At 40.9% G+C, this 22,286-nt stretch overlaps 2 protein-coding genes and 1 pseudogene across 2 annotated transcripts; all 3 read right to left on the reverse strand.

Moving 5' to 3' along the window:
• Positions 1-536: 536 nt before the first annotated feature.
• Positions 537-1,530, reverse strand: LOC127219759 (olfactory receptor 2T8-like; annotated as a pseudogene).
• A 2,720-nt stretch (positions 1,531-4,250) lies between these two features.
• Positions 4,251-5,177, reverse strand: LOC127219760 (olfactory receptor 2T33). Its single transcript, XM_051181527.1, has one exon. The coding sequence runs from the start codon at positions 5,175-5,177 to the stop codon at positions 4,251-4,253; it is 927 nt and encodes a 308-aa protein (XP_051037484.1).
• Positions 5,178-15,752: 10,575 nt separating this feature from the next.
• On the reverse strand, positions 15,753-16,727 carry LOC127219761 (olfactory receptor 2T29). The gene has a single exon (XM_051181529.1). The coding sequence runs from the start codon at positions 16,713-16,715 to the stop codon at positions 15,753-15,755; it is 963 nt and encodes a 320-aa protein (XP_051037486.1). The 5' UTR covers positions 16,716-16,727.
• Positions 16,728-22,286: the final 5,559 nt, after the last annotated feature.

The raw sequence follows: 22,286 nt of genomic DNA on the forward strand, positions 1-22,286 counted from the left end.
TGGTACCCAGTTCTGGCCAGTGTATCCACTCTGTGTATGCTATCCTCCCATAAGAACCACCTCAGTTCCACTGTGATACTTGAAATTTAGACAAATTAAAGACAAGCTGGCCTGGTGATGATGACATACAACTTTTAATCCCAGTGCTTGGGAGGCAGAGGCAGGAGAATCTCTGGATTCAAGGCCAGTCAGGTCTACAGAGTGAGGTCTAGGACAGCCAGGATTACACAGAAATAAAAAGAACCCTGTCTTGAAAAACAAAAAACGAACAAAAAGACAAGCTATAAGGTACTTACTAAGTCAAACTACAGAAGCTATAGAGTGCTGAGTTTGCTAATATCCATAGTAAGAATAAAGGTGTCCATGAAATTGAGAGGAAGGACAAAGGAACTTAGTGCTTGTTTTGCTGAGGTTCCTCAGTCTCCCCCAGTTCCAATCACAGGATAGAAATGTTGAGTTAAGGTGGAAAAGAAACTTAACAGAGTTTGGAATTCTCAGTAGCTTCAGGTATCCTGAAACAACCCCAGTGAAGATGCCTACTGTAGATCTCTTCTATTTGTACAACCACCAATATCCAAGCAAACTAAGGCATCCCTGCTAGTTAAGGAAGCACAACGGGCCACACACTTCCCCAGGCTTCCCTTGACTTCGCTGTTCCGAAGATTATAGATGAGGGGGTTCAGCATGGGGGTGACAAGAGTATAGAATGCTGATACAACTTTATCACAGTTAGCTGACCTGGAAGATGTGGGTCTCATGTAGATGAAAATGGCAACTCCATAAAAGATGCCTGCTACTGACAAGTGTGAGGAGCAGGTGGCAAAAGCCTTCTTGCAGGCTTCTGAGGAGAGCATTTTTTAAGACAGTGGCCAAGATGAGGCCATACGATGTCAGGATGAGGAAGAAGGGGGTCAGAAGCATCAACACACAGCAGATGTACATGACAAACTCAAAGGCAGATGTGTTACTACAAGCCAGGCATAATAACACAGGGGCCTCACAAAAGAAGTGATCTATTTCATTCCGGTTGCAGAACTGGAAACTCAGGGTAGCAGCAGCCTGCATGGCTCCATCAACTCCTCCCAGGAGCCAAGACCCCAAGGTCAGCCTCAAACATACCTGCCAATTCATGAGAACCAGATAGCACAGTGAGTGGCATATAGCCACATAATGGTCTTAGGATATGGCTGCTAAGAGGAAGCACTCTCCACCTCCCAGTGTGAGTGAAAAAAAAAAAAAGTTCTGGAAACCACAACCAGCTGAGGAGATAGACTTCTTGCCCACTAAATAACCAGCTGCCATTTGGTGGAGACCAGCATCATGTCATAAGGGAGAGCTGACTCAGGAAGAAGTACATGGGTGTGTAGAGCCGGCAGTCCAGTCCTGGTGGATCAGGAGAAGCAGGAGGGTGTTGCCTACCATGGAGTTGAGGGCCACAGTCAGAACCAGCACAAAGAGAACCAGGTGGGCTCTGGTGCGGTTAAACAGTCCTAAGAGAGTAAACCCTGCTGTGGCATTCCCCTTGTCCATGATTTATAGCAGAAGAGACACTGCAATTGAAGGGACAGAAGAGAATTTGACTGTTTGTGACACTGTGTGAACTAGGCATGCCTAGAAGGTTACTTATGAGAAATGGTGAAACCCACTGCAGATCCATCTATGCTTGCAAAATGTTCCAACATGGTCACAAATCAACACAAGCCTTTTCTCATTTCCAAGGTTTAGCTGACACATGTCACCAGCCCTGGCTGTCCTGGAACTCCCTCTGCAGACCAAGCTGATGGGAGATGTCCTTCTGTATATGTTTCTTTTATTGGTTGATGAATAAACACCGTTCAACCAATGAGGCAGGAAGATAGGTGGGACTAGGAGATGAGGAGGATTCTGGGAAATGTAGGCAGAAACAGTTGTCGTGTAGTGGAGAAAGGAGTAACAGGTCCGATCCTTCTCCAGTAAGACAGTAAGATAAGGCCATGTGGAAATACTTAGATTAATAATAATGGGTTAATAATTAAGACAGAGCTAGCCAATAAGAAACCCTAGCCACCAGTCAACAGTCTTAGCAGTTTTTCCCAACAAGAAAAATACCTTGAGAGAGACTTAACTAAGAATTGCCTGATTCTAACTTCCAAGGCAACAATGGGGTGGGGCTTTAAACACTGAAGATGGTAGAAGCCCATCTTAGCCCAGATACTGCTCACAGCCACTTCCTTAGGACATGGAGGTGGGTGCTTTTAGGCACACACAGGAGACAGACAACAAAGCCAATAGTCTACTGAAATAGAGGGGTTCCTGGGAGCACCAGCACCAGAGAAAGGTTGGAAACAGTTCGGTATTCACACACCAAGAGCATACCCTCATGGAAAACCCCAAACTCAGTATTCAAATGTTAAAGATGTAGGAGAGGAAGGATTTTCAGTTTGGGGGACAGGTAGGGACTGTGAAAAGGGTTAGGTATGTCTTTATATGTAGTGGTCCAGGGTCAGCTCAGACTCTGATGCCAAAGCCCCTCATAAATGCCTTTGTTTTGTTGAATGGTCTGTTTCTTGGTAGAAAGCTGGCACTCAGCAAACATAGATACAAATCGCAGACCCTCCCTAAGAAAATGTGTCTGTATTTCCTATGTCAAGCTCTGAGGCTGAAAGTTGGCTCAAAGCAGTCAACAGGGTGATAGACTGTGATGTTTGCCTCTGCAGAGGGTCCTAGACTTTCTGTCTCCCTTCCTATCCTTTCGCCTCTGTTGGGCCTTTTAATCCACCTGTACTTGGTGCCTCCCTCCATTCTTTGAGGCTATAACAAAATACCATATCCTGGGTACCAAATAAAGAATGGCATTGTTCTTTAGTGTTCTGCAATGGGGAAAAAAAATCTACATCTGTCAGGGACCTGCTTCTATGTTATCAGATGGTAGAAGGACAAGAAAAGACCAGAGCAGGCTGACAATGAAAGTACTTTGGATGGACTGAACTTTGAAGACTGACTGACAGGCGCTTCAGTGATTGTGGAGGGATTGGGATATTGCAAGTTCAGAACCAAATTATCTTTGGCCATCTTTAGTCTTCACCTGTACGAGACCCTAACATATTAATGACTGCTAGGAAAAGCCTTTGTAATAAGAGGAACACTAGCTTCCAACTGCTTTAAGACCAAGAATGCTGTCAGATAGCACATGAGCCCGTACCCAGATGCCCCTGCTTTACTGTAACCTGCCTACTTGCTCTTTACCCTAAATGTCTTTGAAAAGTATCTTGATGTTTAATTTTTCTTTATCCTATTACTATAAAAATCTTATGAAACTGGCACTATGTTGGAACATGGAATTGTGGGTAACCTATATCTAGAAGGGACATGGTTACTAATATTTGACGCCAGAATGAACTCTTTTTCATTTTGAGATGAGTTGTGTGTGGGATTTTTGGTATGGAAAGGGTCAAATGCACTATTATTTCATTTTATTATTTGAGACAGGGTCTTATGTAGTCCAGGTGCCCTAGAACTTAGAATTCTGTATCAGCTTCCCAAGTGCTAAGCTAGCAGGTGTTTGTCACCGTGTTGGGTGAACTAACATTTTTATAATGGCATGAGTGCTCTCTCATCATGAGAGTGGAGCCCTGAGTCCTAATCAGCTCTTAAAGATTTCATAGTTAAACACTATTAAAACAGAAATTTGGAAATTTCATTATAATTGAGTTTTTTTTGGTTAGTGATATTTGTTTTGTTGTTAAAGATGTTAAACATAGCTATAATTTTAAAGCCATAGTCCTATCTGCTTATCTCCTTTGTAAGAATTCTTTAAATTGTAAATGGTCTTGGAAAATTCCCCCAAAACATTTTGACATTCGTTTTATGCAGTTATGTTTTATGTTTAATATTCCTTACTGGCTATGTATGTATTTCATTTACAATTTACTCCACAATAACAATAAATTAGGCACTACATTTTAAAAGTTACTATCCATTTATTCTTCTGTCTCTTGCTGTTTAATGTCCTATGACAAAAAGCAAGTTACATGATTAAAGTCTGGCTAACAGGCCTGTGTCACTGGCTCTTAGCTCTAAGACTTTATTTTAAAACAGAGTAGTTAGCACAAGGGAAACTAGCAGGGCACGTTGATTTTCCAAACACTTGGTAAAAATTAGAGTATAAAATAACAAAAGAGCATCAAATAAGTTAGTGAGTTCAATGGAATAGATAAGCTGAGTTTGTGAGTGACGGGTGCTGTTTTGATGATCTTCCCTCTGCCAGTTTATCACAGTCTCTGTAGCCACTTCCTCAAGGCTTCCTTAACCTCCTTGTTCCTCACACTGTATATGAGGGGGTTCAGCACCGGGGTGAAGATGGTGTAGAAGGCAGACACCACCTTGTCACTCTCTCCTGGCTGGTGGGACTTGGGCCTCATGTAGATGAACATGATGGCCCCGTAGAATAGCCCCACCACAGCCAGGTGCGAAGAGCAGGTGGCAAAGGCCTTTTTCCTGGCTGCTGAGGATCGCATGCGGAGCACCGCGACAAGGATGACGGAGTAGGATGTCAGGATGAGGGAGAATGGGATCAGGAGCATCAGTACACAGCAAATGTACATGAAGAACTCAAAGACTTTGGTGTCAGCACAGGCGAGGCGCACCAGAGAAGGCGCCTCACAGAAAAAGTGGTTGATAGCTCGAGAGCGGCAGAAGGGGAAACTCAGGATGGTGCCCGCCTGCATCAACCCATCAGAGGCTCCCAGGAGCCAAGACCCCAAGGTCAGGTGTGCACACAACTTAGAGCTCATGAGGACGTGGTAGCGCAAGGGCTGACATATAGCCACATAGCGGTCATAGGACATAGCTGCCAGGAGGAAGCACTCGCCTCCTGCCAGGGTGAGGAAAAGGAAGATCTGGGAGCCACAGCCTACAGGCGAGATAGACCTCCTGCTCATTAAGTAGTTGGCTGCCATCTTGGGGATGATGGTGGAGACTAGCATCATGTCCATGAGGGAGAGCTGGCTGAGGAGGAAGTACATAGGCGTGTGGAGCCTGGGGTCTCTATAGATGAGAAGGATCATGAGGGTGTTGCCCATCAGGGAGGCAGTGAAGATTACTAACACAACAGAAAACAGGAACAAGTGGGCCTCTGTGTGGCTGAAGAGTCCAAGAAGAATGAAATCCACCCCTGTGGTGTTAGTGGAAATCTCCATGACTGTGGTCAAACCTGGAAGACAAGAGGATTTTTTTTTCTTTTGAGATAGGCTTTCCTGGAACTACCTCTGTAGAACAGGCTGGCCTCAAACTCAGAGATCTACCTGCCTCTGCCTCCTTAGTGCTGGGATTAAAGGCAGGTCTGAGAATCTGAGAATGTTTATTTTTTAAAGTGACTTGCAACAGTCTTAAAAAATATTTGTTCAAATAACAGTGAAGTAATTAATTGTTTTTCTACAACCAGACACTGGGGTTATGGACCTTGCTGCACAAGCTTGAAGATATGTGGATATGAGAACCCACATAAAAAGCTAGGTGTGGTCCTCATGTATCTGTAGCTTAGCTCTGTGAAGGGCAGAGATGGAAGGATTTCTATGGCTCCCTGGCTGCCAGCCTAGCTCCCAAATGAAAGAGCATGGTTCAGAGCAGTGTCAGCGCCCTCCTCTGGCCTGCCAGTGAATCCACTCACATTAGCATATATGTCTCTCTCTCATACACACATGCACACACACATGCACACTTCTGCATTATCCACATTTGTTGTACCATATTTTAACTTTCAACTGAATTAAATTAAACATGTAGAATAAACAGTCTACTGATTTCAATGTGAATGCTGCTATGTAAGGACCTTTGCATCTTTCTTGCATAGCTATTAAAGTGGTTCCCTATGAAGGTAAGACAAAACTCTTGTCATCATACTTTGCCATAAAGGGAAACCATATAACTGAATTTCTCTATTCCAAATGAGGTTCTGCTGTCCTATACCATATGTAATAATGACCACAGATATTTCATGCCCCAGAATCATGTCTCACACTATCAAAATTTCTTTCCTGATGAGAAAGGATATTGTTCCATGTAGATTTCTTCTCTTTCTCTTTCTCTTTCTTGGTTTTTCAAGACAGGGTTTCTCTGTGTAGTCATCCTGGCTGCCCTAGAACTCACTTTGTAGAGCAGGGTGAGCTTGCAGTCACAGAGATCTACCTGTCTCTGCCTTCCAAGTGCTGGGTTTAAAGGCATGTGCCACTGCTGCCTGGCTCATGCAAATTTTCTTTTCACACTAATTATCTTTATCAGGTACACTCTTAAAAATGATACTAAATTCCATCAAATATTCCTATAGAAGATTAACAATTTCATAGAAATATGGAAGTAGGGAAACATAGATTGTGTTGCAGACTTTCACACTTAAGTAATCCCATATTCTTAAAGAATCAGACAGTTAACATGTGTGCAAATGAACATCACACAAAGTCATGCAGATTTCCAGGGTCCCTCACAAACAACATGCAGAACACCTCACCAGATCCCAGCGTGGGGGGGGTCTATTCTCACTATCACTCTGGCTTAAATCTCTTTCCTGTGAAGATCTTAGTAGAAGATGACTCAGGACTTTCTCCTCTACTTGCATGAAGTTCATCATTTCCTTCCAAACTCATATAGCTGAAGAGCAGCAGGTCAATGGTTGCCAAGGAAATTCTGTTCAAGTTTGAACCATAATCTTTATGTAAGAATCATTTTTCTGGGTTTTCTTTAGTTTGACTGGAATAAAAAGATAAATTTGTGAGTGGGTGTTACACATTGTATAAATTCCAACAGATTTTTTTCAAGACCCTTGCTTTGTAGATGAGGTTGGCCTCGAACTTGCAGAGATCTGCCTGCCTCTGCCTCCCTAGTTCTGGGATTAAAGGCATGTGACAGCATACCCACCCACATGTGTGTTTTCATCTACCTATTTCGACAGTTAGGTGTTGCCAGGTGTAACAACAGTCATCTTTCATAGAATAACATGAGCATTATTAACTTTATGTCCCGTGTGTCTCGATGCAAGGCAGAAAAACTCTGCCCTCCTTAACCTTTCAGCTAACTTGAAAAATTGCATGTGAAATTTTGTTCTCACTGGATGTACTGGCCCGCACCTTAAATTCCAGCACCTAGGAGGCTAAGGCATGTGAATCTCTGTGAGTTCTAGGTCAAACTGGTTTGCATAGTGAGTTCCAGGACAGCCAAGGGCATACACTGAGAGACTCTATTAAAAAAAAAGAAGAAGAAAAATTCCCTTGTTTTCTACTAAAAAATGTTTCTTATGTATTTTATGACTTATGTACAGTGGCCTATTATAGTTATATATAGTACATATATCTTCAACCTATTTCACACATTTTAAGTTATTTTATTGCATTATTTTAAACCTATGACATGTGCTTAGAATACTAGCACATTACTGTTTCTCAGAGGTTGGATGTGTCTCACTACTGCAATTCTAGGAAAGCTAGTAGTTATTAAAACATGAATTGCATCTATGATCATTGTAGATTTAACATTACTGTGTGCTAACATTGCAAACATACTGTGATACCCATTAGACCCCCTTCTACACACACACACACACACACACACACACACACACACACACACAAGACATATACACACATAGACACACACATACACAGGCATGTACACACATACACAAAGGCACAGACACAAACACAGACATACATGGGAGACAGGGAGAGAGAGAGAGAGAGAAGAGAGAGACAGAGAGAGAGAGAGAGAGAGAGAGAGAGAGAGAAGAAATATAAAATAAGTTTAAATAAAAGTATTTTTCCAGGGTCAGTAGTGCAGCTCTGTGGTGGAGTGTTTATTTTCCATGTATTGAAATCTCAGTTTTGGTTCCCATAGCCACAAAATCCTATTACAGTTATCTGAAAATAGATGTGTCATACTCGAATATTTTTTATTAATTTATTTTTTTATTTTTATTTTACATATCGATCCCAGTTCCCTTTCTCTCCCTCTCTCCCTCTCTCCTTCCCTTCCTCTTTCCCTCCCCCTCCCTCTTTCCCTCTCTCCCACCCTCAGGGTGGGAGATGCACCCCGACCATCCTACCCTCCCATCACCCTCAGGGTGATGCCCACCAGGAGGGGTCATCTAAATCTGTCAAGTCATTTGGAGTAGGGATCAGGACTTCTCTCCTGTCTCTAGGTTAAGGATATTTTTAAGAATAAAAAAGACGTATCCCAGAACTAACTTACAATAGAACTTGTTTAAAAAAAATGTTTTCAGTGTCTCTTCGGACTCCCATGTCATTCATGTTTTGTAGATTTCTTCTTCTCTTATGTCTGAGAGTCTATAATTAGTATTTATGAGAGTTTCCCCTACACCACCACTAAAGCATTGCCTTTTAAAAGTCAATAAAATATTTATATGTCACAGAACTTATTAATGCTTCAAATTTGTAAGTTATTTTAAGTTTAGAAGCAATCAGGTAACAAACAAAATCTTATAATGAGCCACTTCATGACAAAGATATTTACTCAGGTGGACATAATAATGTGAGTTCAAAGAATAAAATGCAAGATAAATTTGGAGATCAAAATAATTGCCATTTTTGTACCCTGCTTACCTGTGCACTGAAAATAGAATGAATTTCCATTCTTATTCATTTTCTTAATAAAAAATAATATAATAAATAATAGGCTCTTGAATGCATAGGCTAGATGAAATGATCAACTTTCAAGTAATTGATAAATTGGATTTGGATAGGTTATACAATCTGTCACATAGGGGCAATAGAAGGCTGTTTTGCTACCAAAAATATGCTTTTGCAAAATGGAAGAAAGGAATAATTGTTCCTGCAGACTCCACATCTGGAGTGTGTCCATGCGATTACAGTGCTTTGAAGTCAAACACATTTCTTAGACCAGCCATTCTCAATCCCTTTGGGTTCGAATATCCAATATCCTGCACATCAGATATTTACATAATGATTCACAATAGTAGCAAAATTACAGTTATGAAGTAGCAATGAAATAATTTTATGTTTGGGGTTGCCACAGCATGAGGAACTGTATTAGTATTTGGAAGGTTGAGAACCATTGTCTTAGACCATAAAAGTCCCCAGCCAGTATTTTGAAATAGGGACTTAATTGTCTTCCATACTTGTTTTAGTAAAATATGGTAGTTTAAATGGAATACTCAACCAATGATTGTTCTCTAGGAAGCTACTCAAAAAACATCACTGGAGCCAGCAAGATGCCTCAGTGGGTAAAACACATTCTATGAATGTCTGAGGACTTGGATTTGATACTCAGAACCTATGTACAAGTGAAAGGAGGAAACAGACTCCACAAAACTGTCCTCTCACTTGTGTGTGCGTGTGTGTGAGTGCACACATGCACACACACATATATTGATAATGATGATGATAAGAATAATAATAGAATTTAATGGCAGAACTGTCACTAGTCCTAAAGGGAAATGCATAAAGTATTTAAGTGATGAAATAGAATGCAGCCATCTATCTTCGGGTTGGACTACATTTCACTCTCTACTTTCCTGGATCCTCCTTTGGTACTGTCTGAAATACTTCAGCTTGCTAAGAAAAGCTATATATAATCAAAATTTATAAATCTTATAAGTTTTTAGTTAAGTTCTGAAGATACATAGTCTCGATGGACATCAGGGCACAATTAAGACAGTTGTCATGCTTATGCGCAAAATACAGTACTGAGCTTTTCTGTTTCACATTATAAGTTGGATTGTACTGAACTCAATCTCAGGGCAGAAGTGAAAGCAAAACAAAATTAATATACTATATAATCAACTTAGAGTGGGAACATAGAGCTGGCTCTGTACCTGGGAAGGATAGAGGTTTGTCCTGGTTTTTTTTTTCTAAGAAATAACTTAAAAGAAAGGGCAGAAAGAACTTACATTCACAAAAGTTTTTAACATTTCTCTAAAATGTGTAATGAGAAAAGCTGTCGTAGAGTCACTACAATGGAACAACATGTAACAACCCAATAACCTTCTTTATTACATTAATAGGGACCAATGTCTTGCCTTGTGGATTTTACAAAAGCTTTTGACATAGAGTTAAGAGAGAATGCTTATGACATTATGGGGGGTGAGGTATAGATACATTGGCCTCTCTATTCTCAGAAATGCTATGAATAATGCTACAGTCCCTAAAATTGTGGAAATGGAATATATCATTACAAAACTCTGAGATGACACCACATGCAATTCTAAGCACACAGTCTCAGGGACTGAGCACTCACCTTTGTGGGGAACATCTGCTGTGTGGGACAGTCCTCACTCAGGTCATCCCACAGTCAGGCTACAGAATCCTCAGTGAGAGTGGTGTTAGTGAAAACCAGTCGAAAATAGTCCTCTGTTTATTAGCTCCCTAAAGTTAATTTTCAAATCCCAGGGTATTTGATTCCTGAAGTAACTGACCCATATTGGTAAGATCAGGATACAGCCAGTTTGAAAGGGTTCCACTTTTTAATATCATTACATGTAATAAACTCATGACCTCACTCCTGGGAATGCATCAGTCATGTTAGGCTGTACATTAGTGACAATTTGTGTGTTGAGAATGATCTGGAAGTTAGATGGAGATGGACACAGAATGCGAGAAATACTTTGCCTATAAAGCTACTCTTTGAAAATGGGGATTCTCAACTGAAGAATTAAAGTTTGTAGCCATATGACTACCATAGACTCAAGCTAATCATCTGTAAAAAGGGCTGAAATATCTGTCCTCATCTGCTTTATTTACAGAGGTTACTGAAAAGTGGCTGACATGCACCAGGTTTACTCAAAAAGTATCTGCTCCCACCTGGCCTTCTGATTTATGTATATAGTTAAGAGGAGGTGTTTGTCTAATGCCTTAACTTATTAAAAATATAAATTAAATCTATGTTACCTTACTTAACGAAGTTGTAACTGACTGGACACCATGCCTCTGGGTGTCAACTGGCTGAGAGGTGAGAAGTCTGTTTGAATTGTGTTCTGCACAATTATGCAGGGATTCTTGAAGCCAGCATATAGAGCTGTTTGCATTTTATACTTAAATAGATTGGTACCTATCGGCACAGAGAAGAACAATTAAGCAGTTCTTGCTGGTATACTGTTACACAGTAAGGTAACTAGTGTTAATAGACTATTTAGTTCAAAGAAACCTGGAACAGAAGACTCTGAATATTTTTTTACCACAAAATTATATATGTTGTATGCCATAACAAAAAAATTATTTTGTGCTCATTGCATAAAAACTTAACATGTAATTAAGACATTCGTAGACTAATAACTCTATCTCATTTTCAATCCCAAATCAAGAAAACAAGATTTTAATTTTAATATTCATTTGATTTGTGTGTGTGTGTGTGTGTGCGTGTGTGTGTAGGCATATGCACATGAGTGTAATGCCCACAGAGGCAAGAAGAAGAATTTGGATCCTCTGGAGCTGAGTCACCTGATGGGTGCTGGCAATTGAACTCAGGTCACCTGCACTAACTGTTAAGCCATCTCTTAAGCCTCAGGACGCTTATTATTGGCAATAGAAATTAAAATACTGTTTATGGATCTTTAAAATGAATCCATAAAATATCCTCTTTTTCTTGTTATTACTTGAGATCTTTCAGTATTATTGGGTGATACTATTATATTTAATATTCAGTCTTAGTTTAGTAATATCACAAAACATGATGCTTATTAGGCATGAAGAAGTCCTTGTATTTATTGGAATATAAGATATTAAGACTTGCCTGGTGACAGGAGATGGCCAGTTCAGGTTACATATTTACTATTGCTAGGAGTCTAAGCTGGGGTCATCCTTATAGATTCCTGGGAGTTTCCCTTGCACCAGGTTTCTACCTGACCCCCAAATTCTCCTCCTTTCCAGGAATCTCTTTCAGTACTCTCCCATGTTACTCCCTTCAAACCTGATTGCTCATCTTCCCATCCCCATCTGCCCTTAGTCCACTCATGAAATCTCTTCTGTTTCCATTTCCCAGGGAGATCTGAGTATCCATCCCCACCCCCACCATGAACCCTCCTTTGTTACCTCGTCTCTCTGGGTCTCTAGATTATAGCATACTTATCTCTTATTTTACAGATAATATCCACTTATGAGTGAGTACATGCCATATTTGTCTTTCTGGATCTGGGTTACCTCACTCAGGATGATTTTTTTTTCTAGTTCCATTCATTTGTCTGTTTTGAAATACAGCCTATAAAAAAGAGTTACAAATGTTTAGAAACTAAAGAACAACCTGTCTTAAAATTAGAGCTAGCCACTCCATATGAAAGGATGACTGTCTCAGAGTAACCTGCAGCTTTCCTAACATCTCTCTCTTCCCCCTCCTTCCCCATCGCCCCCCTTCTCTCCTGCTACTAACCATAGCCATTTTCTCTTGTTTGTTAAAAAAAAAAAACCTTTTGCTACTATATCCACCACTTTCTTAATTGACAAGAACTAGAGCCATCCTTCAATCAGGCTACCTGTATGCTTCCTCTCTACATTTAGTTATTTTATTTGATGTTGAGAATATTTGAAATAATTTGATTTCTCATAATTCTGCTTTCTTTTGGCTGTCTGGTTTCATAGCTGTAACTTCATATGGAGTGGCTACTTCTAATTTTAAGAAAGATTGCTCTTCCATTTCTAAACTTTTGTAACTCTTATTTGTGGGTTGTATTTATATTTGTTTTCTTGTGTCGGCATTACTCCATACTGCAGTTTGGAAAAAAACAAATAGAAATTCACCTTGTAGAAGAAATCAGACAACAACATGGTATCATTTTGACTTCTTTCCTAATAGAACTGTCCTGTACCCATGTATCAAATATCAATGGGGATAAGGATGGAAAGGAGCAGCTAAATGCATTAGAGGAACTGTAAAATTCTGCCACAGAAGGACCGATGATCCAGAGTCAGAAAAGTTAATGCAGTATAAACAGGAAACCCTTCTTTTTCAGGATTGTCATAGGCACAGTTTGCAAAAAGTGCAGCTATTGATTAATGCAGTGTAGTGCCAATTAGATGTACTTTCCTAAGGTTTTTTATTTATTGTAGCATTTTCTTTTTCATCTTCTTTTTTATTACATCAGGTATATTGCCCTGTAAATTGCAGTAGTGGTACCAGGAATAAAAAAAAAAATAAGGAACTTTTAACTTTTCACAAAAGAAAGAAAGAAACCCATTTCTTGTATGCTGATTTTACTTTCTTAGGTCAAACTGAGTTTTTTTTTCTTTTTCTTTTTCCTTTTCTTCCTTTTTTTATTATTACTTTAAATTTTAAATGTCGATCCCAGTTCCTTCTCTCTCCCTCCCTCACTCTTACCCTCTCTCCCCCATCATATGCTCCCTGACCACCCACCCCTCCCATCCCCCCACCCCAATTCCACATGTAGGGTAATGCCATACAGGTGGAGTCTTGTAAATCTGTCAAGTCATTTGAAGTAGGGACTAGGACTTCTCTCCTGTCTCTAGGTTAAGGGAGTATCCCTCCATGGGGGATGTGCCCGCAAGGTCCTTTTGTGTACCAGGAATACATCCTGGTTCCACTGTCTGAGGTCCCTTAGACAGCTCAGTCCTTTTAGCTGAGACCCATATTCAGGGGGTCTGAGTCAGTCCCATGTTCATAACAGCATTATTTGTAATAGCAAGAACCTGGAAGCAACCTAGATGCCCCTCAACTGAAGAATGGATAAAGAAGATGTGACACATCTACACAATGGAATACTACTCTGCAGAAAAAAATAATGGAATCTTGAAATTCGCAGGCAAGTGGATGGCACTAGAAGAAACCATCCTGAATGAGGTAACCCAGTCACAAAAAGAGGAACATGGTATGTACTGGCTCATATATGGATTTTGGACCTAGAGCAAAGGATCACCATCCTATAATTCACATCACCAGAGGAACTAGGATACAAGGTGTATTCTAAGAGATTCATATAAAGTCCCTCACAGAAGATGGAAGGGACAAGTCCCCCAGAGCACATAGGAAGTGGGGGGAGCAGTGAATGGAGAGAGAACTAGGAGAAAGAGAAGGGGAGGAGAGGAAAACATGTGCGACTAGGAAGATTGAGTCAGGGTAGGAATAGAAGACAGGGGAGAGAGAGAGAGAGAGAGAGAGAGAGAGAGAGAGAGAGAGAGAGAGAGAGAGAGAGAACATAAAAGAGGGAGCCATTATTTGTTTGAAGAGAAAACTGAACCTAAAGAAAGGTCTAGAGACCTACAAGACTGCCACCAACTAACAATTTGAGCAACTGTGGAAAGGCTATCATAAATGCCCTTCCTGGATAGTGAGATCAACAACTAAGTTTCCACCATCATGGAGCCCTCATCTAGTACCTGTTGGAAACAGAAAGAAACACCCGTAACTTAACCTTGAGTCAAACTAGAATCCAGATGCATTCTTCATAATTGAATTTCAGGCATAACATTCCTGTAACGTGTCATATGTAAATCCTATGTCAGATACACAGAGTGGGGACAAATCAGTCCCTGATTAGAAGGCTGCACCAGCCACCTCTCTCTCCAAAAGACTGCTGCCCTGATTTTCTAGATCCTAGGAATGAGTTTCCTTACTACAGGTCATAACATAGCATTGGACTCCTCATGCATTGAATGTGATGCTTGATCAACAAGGGACACCACACTGAAGTACCCAGAGGACAAAGACATGCACATAAAAGATTCTGTACCTGGTCAATGGATTAGACTTCCTGTGATTATGAAACATTAGGATATTACAAATACAAAGCAATTTTTACAGATACAAAACAATTTCCCACAGCCTATCTATACCCCCTTAGGAGTCATTCATTGCCAGTTTTGTTTCTGAGCCACATCTCTGTGCCTATCAGATGAAACATTTTGGAATGTTTTGACTCATCAGAATACTAGCTTTTCTCAAACCAAAAGCTTTCCATATCACCAGGCAGCATCTGACAACCATAGCAGAGAATTTCCCACTTTTCAACAACCCGATCCCCTGATGTCTCCATAGTATAGCTGGAAAATGCCTGCGGTTAGGACTTATGACTTGCTTGTGTTTTGTAATTTTCCATGAAACTTTGGAACATGTCATGGAGGGCAACAGCATGAGTCCATGTTCCTGGTCCATGATCACCCACATTAGTCCAAGAGTAAGCTATACCTCATTCCCTTGAACTGAGAGCTGTGTTTTGTTTTGAGACATACATGAGTACATTTATGTGCAAATACAGCTATGCTGAGAACTTGAAACCTTCTGGGCCTCATGCATGATGCAGATTTAAATTCTTTTAACCATTATCATAATATAGGAGCTGAAGGGATAAATCTGCATCTTGTTCTTTACTTTTCTCTCTCTCTCTCTCTCTCTCTCTCTCTATATATATATATATATATATATATATATATATATATATAATCAAGGAAACACACAATTTAATTCAATATGCCTCTTCTTAACATTGTTAACCACTTTGCTTCCAAGTCTTTCATATTGTATCATGGAACACCTCACAACTATTTATTCTTCAGTATGACATAATTTTGAATGATAAGACTACTGTTGCACAACATTAAACAGCTACCATCGACTTCATAAAATATAGCATTGACAGGATACAAATAAAGATTTTTGATTGTACAAGAAGCATGTCAATAAAATTTTTAGAACAGAGAGCTGATTCTTCAAAAGGAATGATCATGCAATGAGTCATGATGGATGAAAAAAAAAAAACAATAGTGTGTAACCTGGAATGACAGATGTTTAGAGACAAGAAGAAATTATTCATTCCAAAATTCTTGCTTTACTGTTTTTAGAAAGAGGGGCCTCCCATCCAACAATTTCTTCAGAGCCTCTTTGACATTCTTATTCCTGAGACTATAGATCAGTGGGTTCAACAGAGGAGTGAGTATTGTGTAAAACACAGATACCACCATGTCCTCTTCAGGGGTGTGGAAGGAGACAGGGAACATATAATTATAGACAGTAGCACCATAGAAGAGGATGACCACAGTCATGTGGGAGGAGCAGGTGGCAAGGGCCTTCTTCCTGCCCTCTGCAGAGTTCATCCTGTGAACTGTGAGGAGGATGGATGAATAGGAGCTTGAGATGATTGTCACAGGGATGAGAAGCATGAGCACACAGCACAGGTACATGAGGGTCTCATAGAGCCAGGTGTCTGAGCAGGAGAGCTTTGTCACAGCAGGGACTTCACAGAAGAAATGATGAATCTCCCTGGATCTACAGAATGGAAAGGTCATGGTGACAGGAGTGAGCATGAAGCCATCCAAGGATCCCAGGAACCAACAGACAGACATCAGGAGGAGACACACCCTTCGGTTCATGAGGACAGGATACCGGAGTGGATAGCAGATGGCCACATAGCGGTCATAAGACATGGCAGCCAAAAGGAAAAATTCTGAACCTGCAAGTGTCAGGTATAGGAACATCTGCATCCCACAGGCAGCAGCTGAGATCTTGTGGCTCCCCAGGACCTGGTCCATGAGCATCTTGGGCACAGTGACAGAAATGTACATCATGTCCATGAGGGACAGCTGGCTGATGAAAAAATACATGGGTATGTGCAGGCGGCTGTCAGAGAGTATCAGAAGGATCAGGAAAGCATTGCCAGACAAGACCATCAGGAAAACCACAAATATGACCACAGCAAGCAGAGCAGGGTGTTTGAACTGAATGAAGAATCCTTCCAGGATGAAATCTGACTGTCCAGTGTAGTTGTTCATCCTGGTGGTGATGTTCACAGGCGTCTCCAAGGCAACCAAGAATGGTTTGAGGTTAGTGACTACTTACTGATATGTGTACAAGCCTGCTATACTGAGGAAGTTCCCTGAACCTGTACAGTGATAATCTATATTTAGCAATTTAAAAGTGAAGAATTCACATCTTTGGTTAGAGCTATTACAACTCACAGTAGAGCTACCATAGTTCAAGGTCATGATCGTTCCTGATAACAAGCAGTGACCTCTATTAATAAGTTCTTGAAATCTGTTTATTGACCAAAATGAGCAAACAAAACAATAAAAGACAAATTCACATAGGTAAAAATAGACACATGTTTTAAGAATTTCAAAGTTAATTGTAAGAGCCATTGAATAGTTTTTGTAATATCAACACATTAGGGGATCCACTCTCCTTTTTGTATTCATTGAAGAATGTGTGTTTTTTTTTTTAAATAATATGGTAAGAGATCTTAATTGAAAAATCTATACAGTTCATTTAAAATTGAATTTGAAGTTTCTTACATATGTTTGTTTTGATAGATAATGCTCTTTAAATATACATTCATATAAGCATAGTCATATGAAATATAGATACAATAATACAGAGAACATGCTTGCTCATCTAATGTTGACTAGACTGAGATGATGGAAAGTCTCATCCTTCTCTGGCATCTACTTTTCTAAGTTCATTTCCTTACAGGGTCCACAATCGGATCTAAGCATCAACTTAGAAGTCCTTAAAGGACCGTGTCCAGCCAAACTGCTGATGGAGCAGAGAACATGGCCAGATCCATGACACCTTTGTATAAATATCAGACAAACCTGAAACCTATGGGAAGAGGACAGAGATACAGACAGACAGACAAATAGACTGAGAGGTAGGAAGACCTATTTCTATTTTAAAGGACTTATTTGTGAAAAGAAACCTATCTATTCTAAACTCAAGCTCTCCAGAAATCACCTTAAGGTACCTGCTGACCCAGGGTATAATTGTGGACACAGTGAACAAGGACTAGGGAGGCAACCACAGTCTATAAGAATCCTTGCACGGAGCTGGCTAGGTGAGTGGAGGCCAGGAGGCAGATGAGGAATGGGAGGTGTGCTGGGAAGGCAGTGCACTCTGTTTAGTGCACCCAGAGAGCAGCGAGATAAGGAAAGTGGTGTCTACACAAGGCACAGGACCAGCAGCTGGCCACACTTACCCATGCTGTACTGTTAGTTTCATGTGAACAGCTTGGTGCATTGTTAAAGCTGGGTGTTTCTAACAGTGAAAGCAGAAAAATGACAAAGCATTGTCCTAGCCAGGAGCATCCCTGAACCACCCTGTGCTTCTGTAGGAGACACCACCTTTCTTTCCTGTACAGTGGAGAAGCTCAGGGTCTCGGGGCATCTGACTAACACCACACAATAACGCACAGCATGAGTGCTTAGCCTATGAGTAGGTACCGAGTCAGTACCTGTCTGGGTTCTATGGGAAACACCATTTCCCATTGTTTGTGTTTAGATCACCCACAGTCTCCTTCATATGGTGAGTAAAATTATTTTGGAATTATTGTAACCCTCAAATATTGCTCACAACTGAAGTTAAATAAACCACAAAAGAGACAATTTGGAAAACCAATAGATTGTAGTATGAACATTAATAACACATAAAAAGGATGGGTATGTTGGCAGATGCCTATGACAATCCTAGCACTTTTGAAATTGGGGCAGGGGGGATCAGCAATGAAATCAAGGCAAGTCGTGTGTGTGTGTGTGTGTGTGTGTGTGTGTGTAAAACACATTGCTTCATCCATAACTTAGATAAAAAATCTCAGTAAGGAAGTACTAAAAGGAAGCTTTAGGAGATGCTGGCTGTGGTAGTGCACACCTTTTATCCCAGCACTGGGGAGGCAGGAGCAATTAGATCTCTCAATTTAATGCCTGCCTGATCTACAGGGCAAGTACAGGACAGCCAGGGCTGCACAGAGAAACCCTGTTCCAAAACACCAAAAAAAAAAAAAAAAAAAAAAAAAAAGGAGAGAGAGAGAGAGAGAGAGAGAGAGAGAGAGAGAGAGAGAGAGAGAGAGAGAGAGAGGATTAGGCAGATTTTTTTTTCTTCCACATGAAAATAGACATTAAATGATGGCACACTCCTTGAAGAATGAACAGACTGTCTCGTGTCCACCCTGTGCTGTGCCTGGTCTCCTGTCAGGTCACTTACCATCAGATGCAGCTGCAGCCTGGGTCATATGGGACAAGGGACAGCAACTCTTTAAGTGCACAAGGAACAGAAGGACAGTGACGTCATCCCTGGCTGGACCCTGCTCATTCCTGGATAAAGATTTTATTAATAACTCCCCTGTGGGACTTTGAAGAAGAATGTAGCTAAGTGGGCCCGGGATGGTTATGGAAACCTCTGACACAGCCTCATTTACCTTCAGTTTTGCTGAAGTGGAAAGTCAACAGCCAGTATAAACAATGGACTTGAATATCACCATCATATGTTGTGGATTATGTGTTTAACTAGACAAAGAAGTGTTGCATTTGCTTATACTGCATTTGTTTAACTGTGTAAAGATGTGTTGCATTTGCGTTAATTAAATAAAATTAATCTGGTCACAGAGAGGCAGTGTTAGAAACTAGTTGACAGGAAGTAGCAGTGAGGAGCGTAACCTGGGTTTTCAGTTGGGGTGGTGTGGAAGGAGAGAGGTTCCAGGGGCACCAACTGAAAGATAAAGTTAGCCAATTTGCTACTCTAACTCTCTGAGCTCACAACCCTGTTCACCCTAGCCTTTGAATCTCAAGTTTATTAGAACGATAGAGGTTTAGTTAAGGCTGTTTTTAGCAGTAGCAACAGAGCCATTGTCTGGGGGAACAGAATTCCACCCCCATCCCTGCCAGGCTACAGCCTTAATAGCCCAGGTGCTGGTGGTTTAAAGCACAGCCTCATAAATAATAATCATGTCCAACATGAGTCAGTTATTGTATTTCCAGACCCTTGCACACTATACAGAATTCTATTCCTGTCTCACTCCCCCACCCCGTGTGTGTGTGTGTGTGTGTGTGTGTGTGTGTGTGTGTGTGTGTGTGTGTGTATGCGCATTCATATAAACTTTCAGTAGTTTATCTTTCACAGGCATGGGTTCCAAACCTTGGGTTTAAAGTCCCCTTACAAGCATGTTGCAGACTGACCCTGAGGCCCCATCCTTAATGTGTCATCTTGCCTCTCACCGTCACTTCATCCCTGCGTTCTGCTGTCAGTCAGAAGCCAACTCATTAGAAGCACATTCAGTTAAAATTTTTACTTCGTTTTAAATAATGACCGGAAGATTATAGAATGACCTACAAGTACAAATGGCTTAGATGAGTTTAGATGAAAATGTGAATATTTATATTGCCACCAGCCAGACAAAAGTCCCACTTTAGAAAGTCACACCTCCACTGAAACTGCAGACCTCTGTGAAGTGTACACTGTGTGGATGATGATGGTGTAAAACAAGGGAGAAGATGGACCTAACTCCACACTCTTGATCCTGCAGACAAATTGCTCTGAACTTTTTCTGAATGCTAAAGGTTTCTGATTGTGTTCACCTGTCGTGGCAGTGTTCCCAGTCCATCCTCTGCCCACTAAGTGTCTCCTGCTCATTAGACCACCCTCCTGAGCTCAGCCCTCTCAGGCTCCCAGGGATCAAGGTTGTATATGGGGCAGTGTCTTTGATTCCTTCACACTTGGCTTGAGTACAGGCCCAGCGTGGACTTTGGCAGGGAGGGAAAGAAATGGTTCTGTCCCTGTTGCTGCTGGTCTGGAGCATTTGCACCAACTGCAGGTGACAGAGGCTCTGTGGGACTCCAGGCTGTGTCCAGCACCTAAGACAGCTGACTTGGCACTGTTAGGACATTGGAAATCTTGGGTGCTGCATGGTGTCAGGGCAGGGCCACCAGATTCAGAGAATCAAGCATCCAATGCACAGCAAGGGGCACATATAGCTGCTAGGGTGACAGAATTCCACTCCAATGTCTCCTGCCTGTCCTACAGATTGTCACTCCAGTATGACCAATGTCCTGCAGGTTGAAATATGAAGGCTTTGTACAGTCCTGAAGACTGATTCATGAGGGTCTTTGTTAAAGAAGGGATATAATAATAATACCAGTCTCATCAAACAGTCAAAGCCTATGTAACTAACAAGTTATGGATTCATGCCACAAGGTGATGTGTCATACAAATGCAATAAAACAGTTAATGGAAACAAGGGAAGCTGATGCACAGTACAGTATGGTTTGCCCACAAATACACAGAACTGACTGTTATTGCTAGGGATGCACTGGCCATGGGAATCATGCTGCCACTGTATGCACATGTCACCTGCCTCCTTCTGCGGAGAATTTGCTAGGGAGTCTTTCTTCCTTCATGTTCAGTGTTATAAGGATCTCAGGAGTTCAGTGAGGCTCACTAGTGTCCCATAACTGTTTATAGCTTTAGCGGCAGGTAGTGAGGACGAAGAATGGCTGCTTCCAATTCTGATTGATTCAAGAGTTCCTCCACTCTGTCATTAATGACCCCAGTCACTAGCTCCCTCCAAATAAGAAATCAGCTTTATTTGTGCATTTTTCTCCAGAGAAGCAAATATTACAAGGAAATAGTTATAAAGAAATTTTTAGTAAAGAGATAATTTTCATCTGATATGACTTATATCTAAATTAAGATGGCTAAAGGTCTCCAAAATCAAACATTAAGGAAAAAGCTAAAAATCCTCACCAGGTCACTGAAGGTCTGGGTGTTTTATATAACATGTGTAAAGATGAGCAGTAAAGATCATTAAATGATACTAATCAAATTTTTAATGTCAAAGTTTAATAAAACATCTATTTAAATCATTAGAGTTGTGGAAAGTTATTGATCTGTTCTTAGAAACATCTATAAGGTCTAACTTAGTGGACAAAAAAATTCCCCCCTCCCCAAATATTATACAAAATTTTAAAATACCAGACCATCCTGGAGCAACTAACTTCTGGGTGTTCATGAACCCACTTGGAGCCTACTCCCACGTGGACAAAAGGATTAAAGGGGCAGTACTTTTTACACTGGTATTTCAGATCCCTAGGTCCCATGTGGCTGTAGCACATCTATCAAAAGGGGTCACAGTTCTAGTGAGTCACCTGTCCTCTCGATCAAGAGGCCATGGAGGCTCCGTGGGGAGAATGCTAATCAATGTACATTCTACAATGAAGAGAGTCAATACTGAGGGACAAGCTCCTAATGCTTCCAAAGGCGGTTGTGGTCAGAAAGGCCCATCCCCCAAATCTTCACACAATTGGTCAAAGAGAGGCTAAAGGCCTGGTGGCTCCTCCCTAGTCTAAATGACCTTGGAGGAACAGATCCTTAAGCCTTGACAGGAAAAAAAAAAAAAAAAAAAAAAGGTTTGTATTGCTTATAAGTATGCTCTTAAACACTTAACAGGAACTGTAACCATGTATTGGTCATAAGACAGGGCAGCCAGAAGGGAAAATTCTGAACTGCTAGTGTCACATAGAGGGACGAATGGGTGATGACAAAGAACATGGATGTGTAGAGGTGGGTGTCAAAGTGTACAG

This window comes from Phodopus roborovskii, unplaced genomic scaffold, assembly GCF_943737965.1.
Source record: "Phodopus roborovskii unplaced genomic scaffold, PHOROB, whole genome shotgun sequence".
In the NCBI taxonomy this organism is placed as follows: domain Eukaryota; kingdom Metazoa; phylum Chordata; class Mammalia; order Rodentia; family Cricetidae; genus Phodopus; species Phodopus roborovskii.

Bases quoted from the DNA above. Each gene is read 5' to 3' on its own strand.
- LOC127219760 (XM_051181527.1), bottom strand. From the start codon at position 5,177: ATGGAGATTTCCACTAACACCACAGGGGTGGATTTCATTCTTCTTGGA.
- LOC127219761 (XM_051181529.1), bottom strand. From the start codon at position 16,715: ATGAACAACTACACTGGACAGTCAGATTTCATCCTGGAAGGATTCTTC.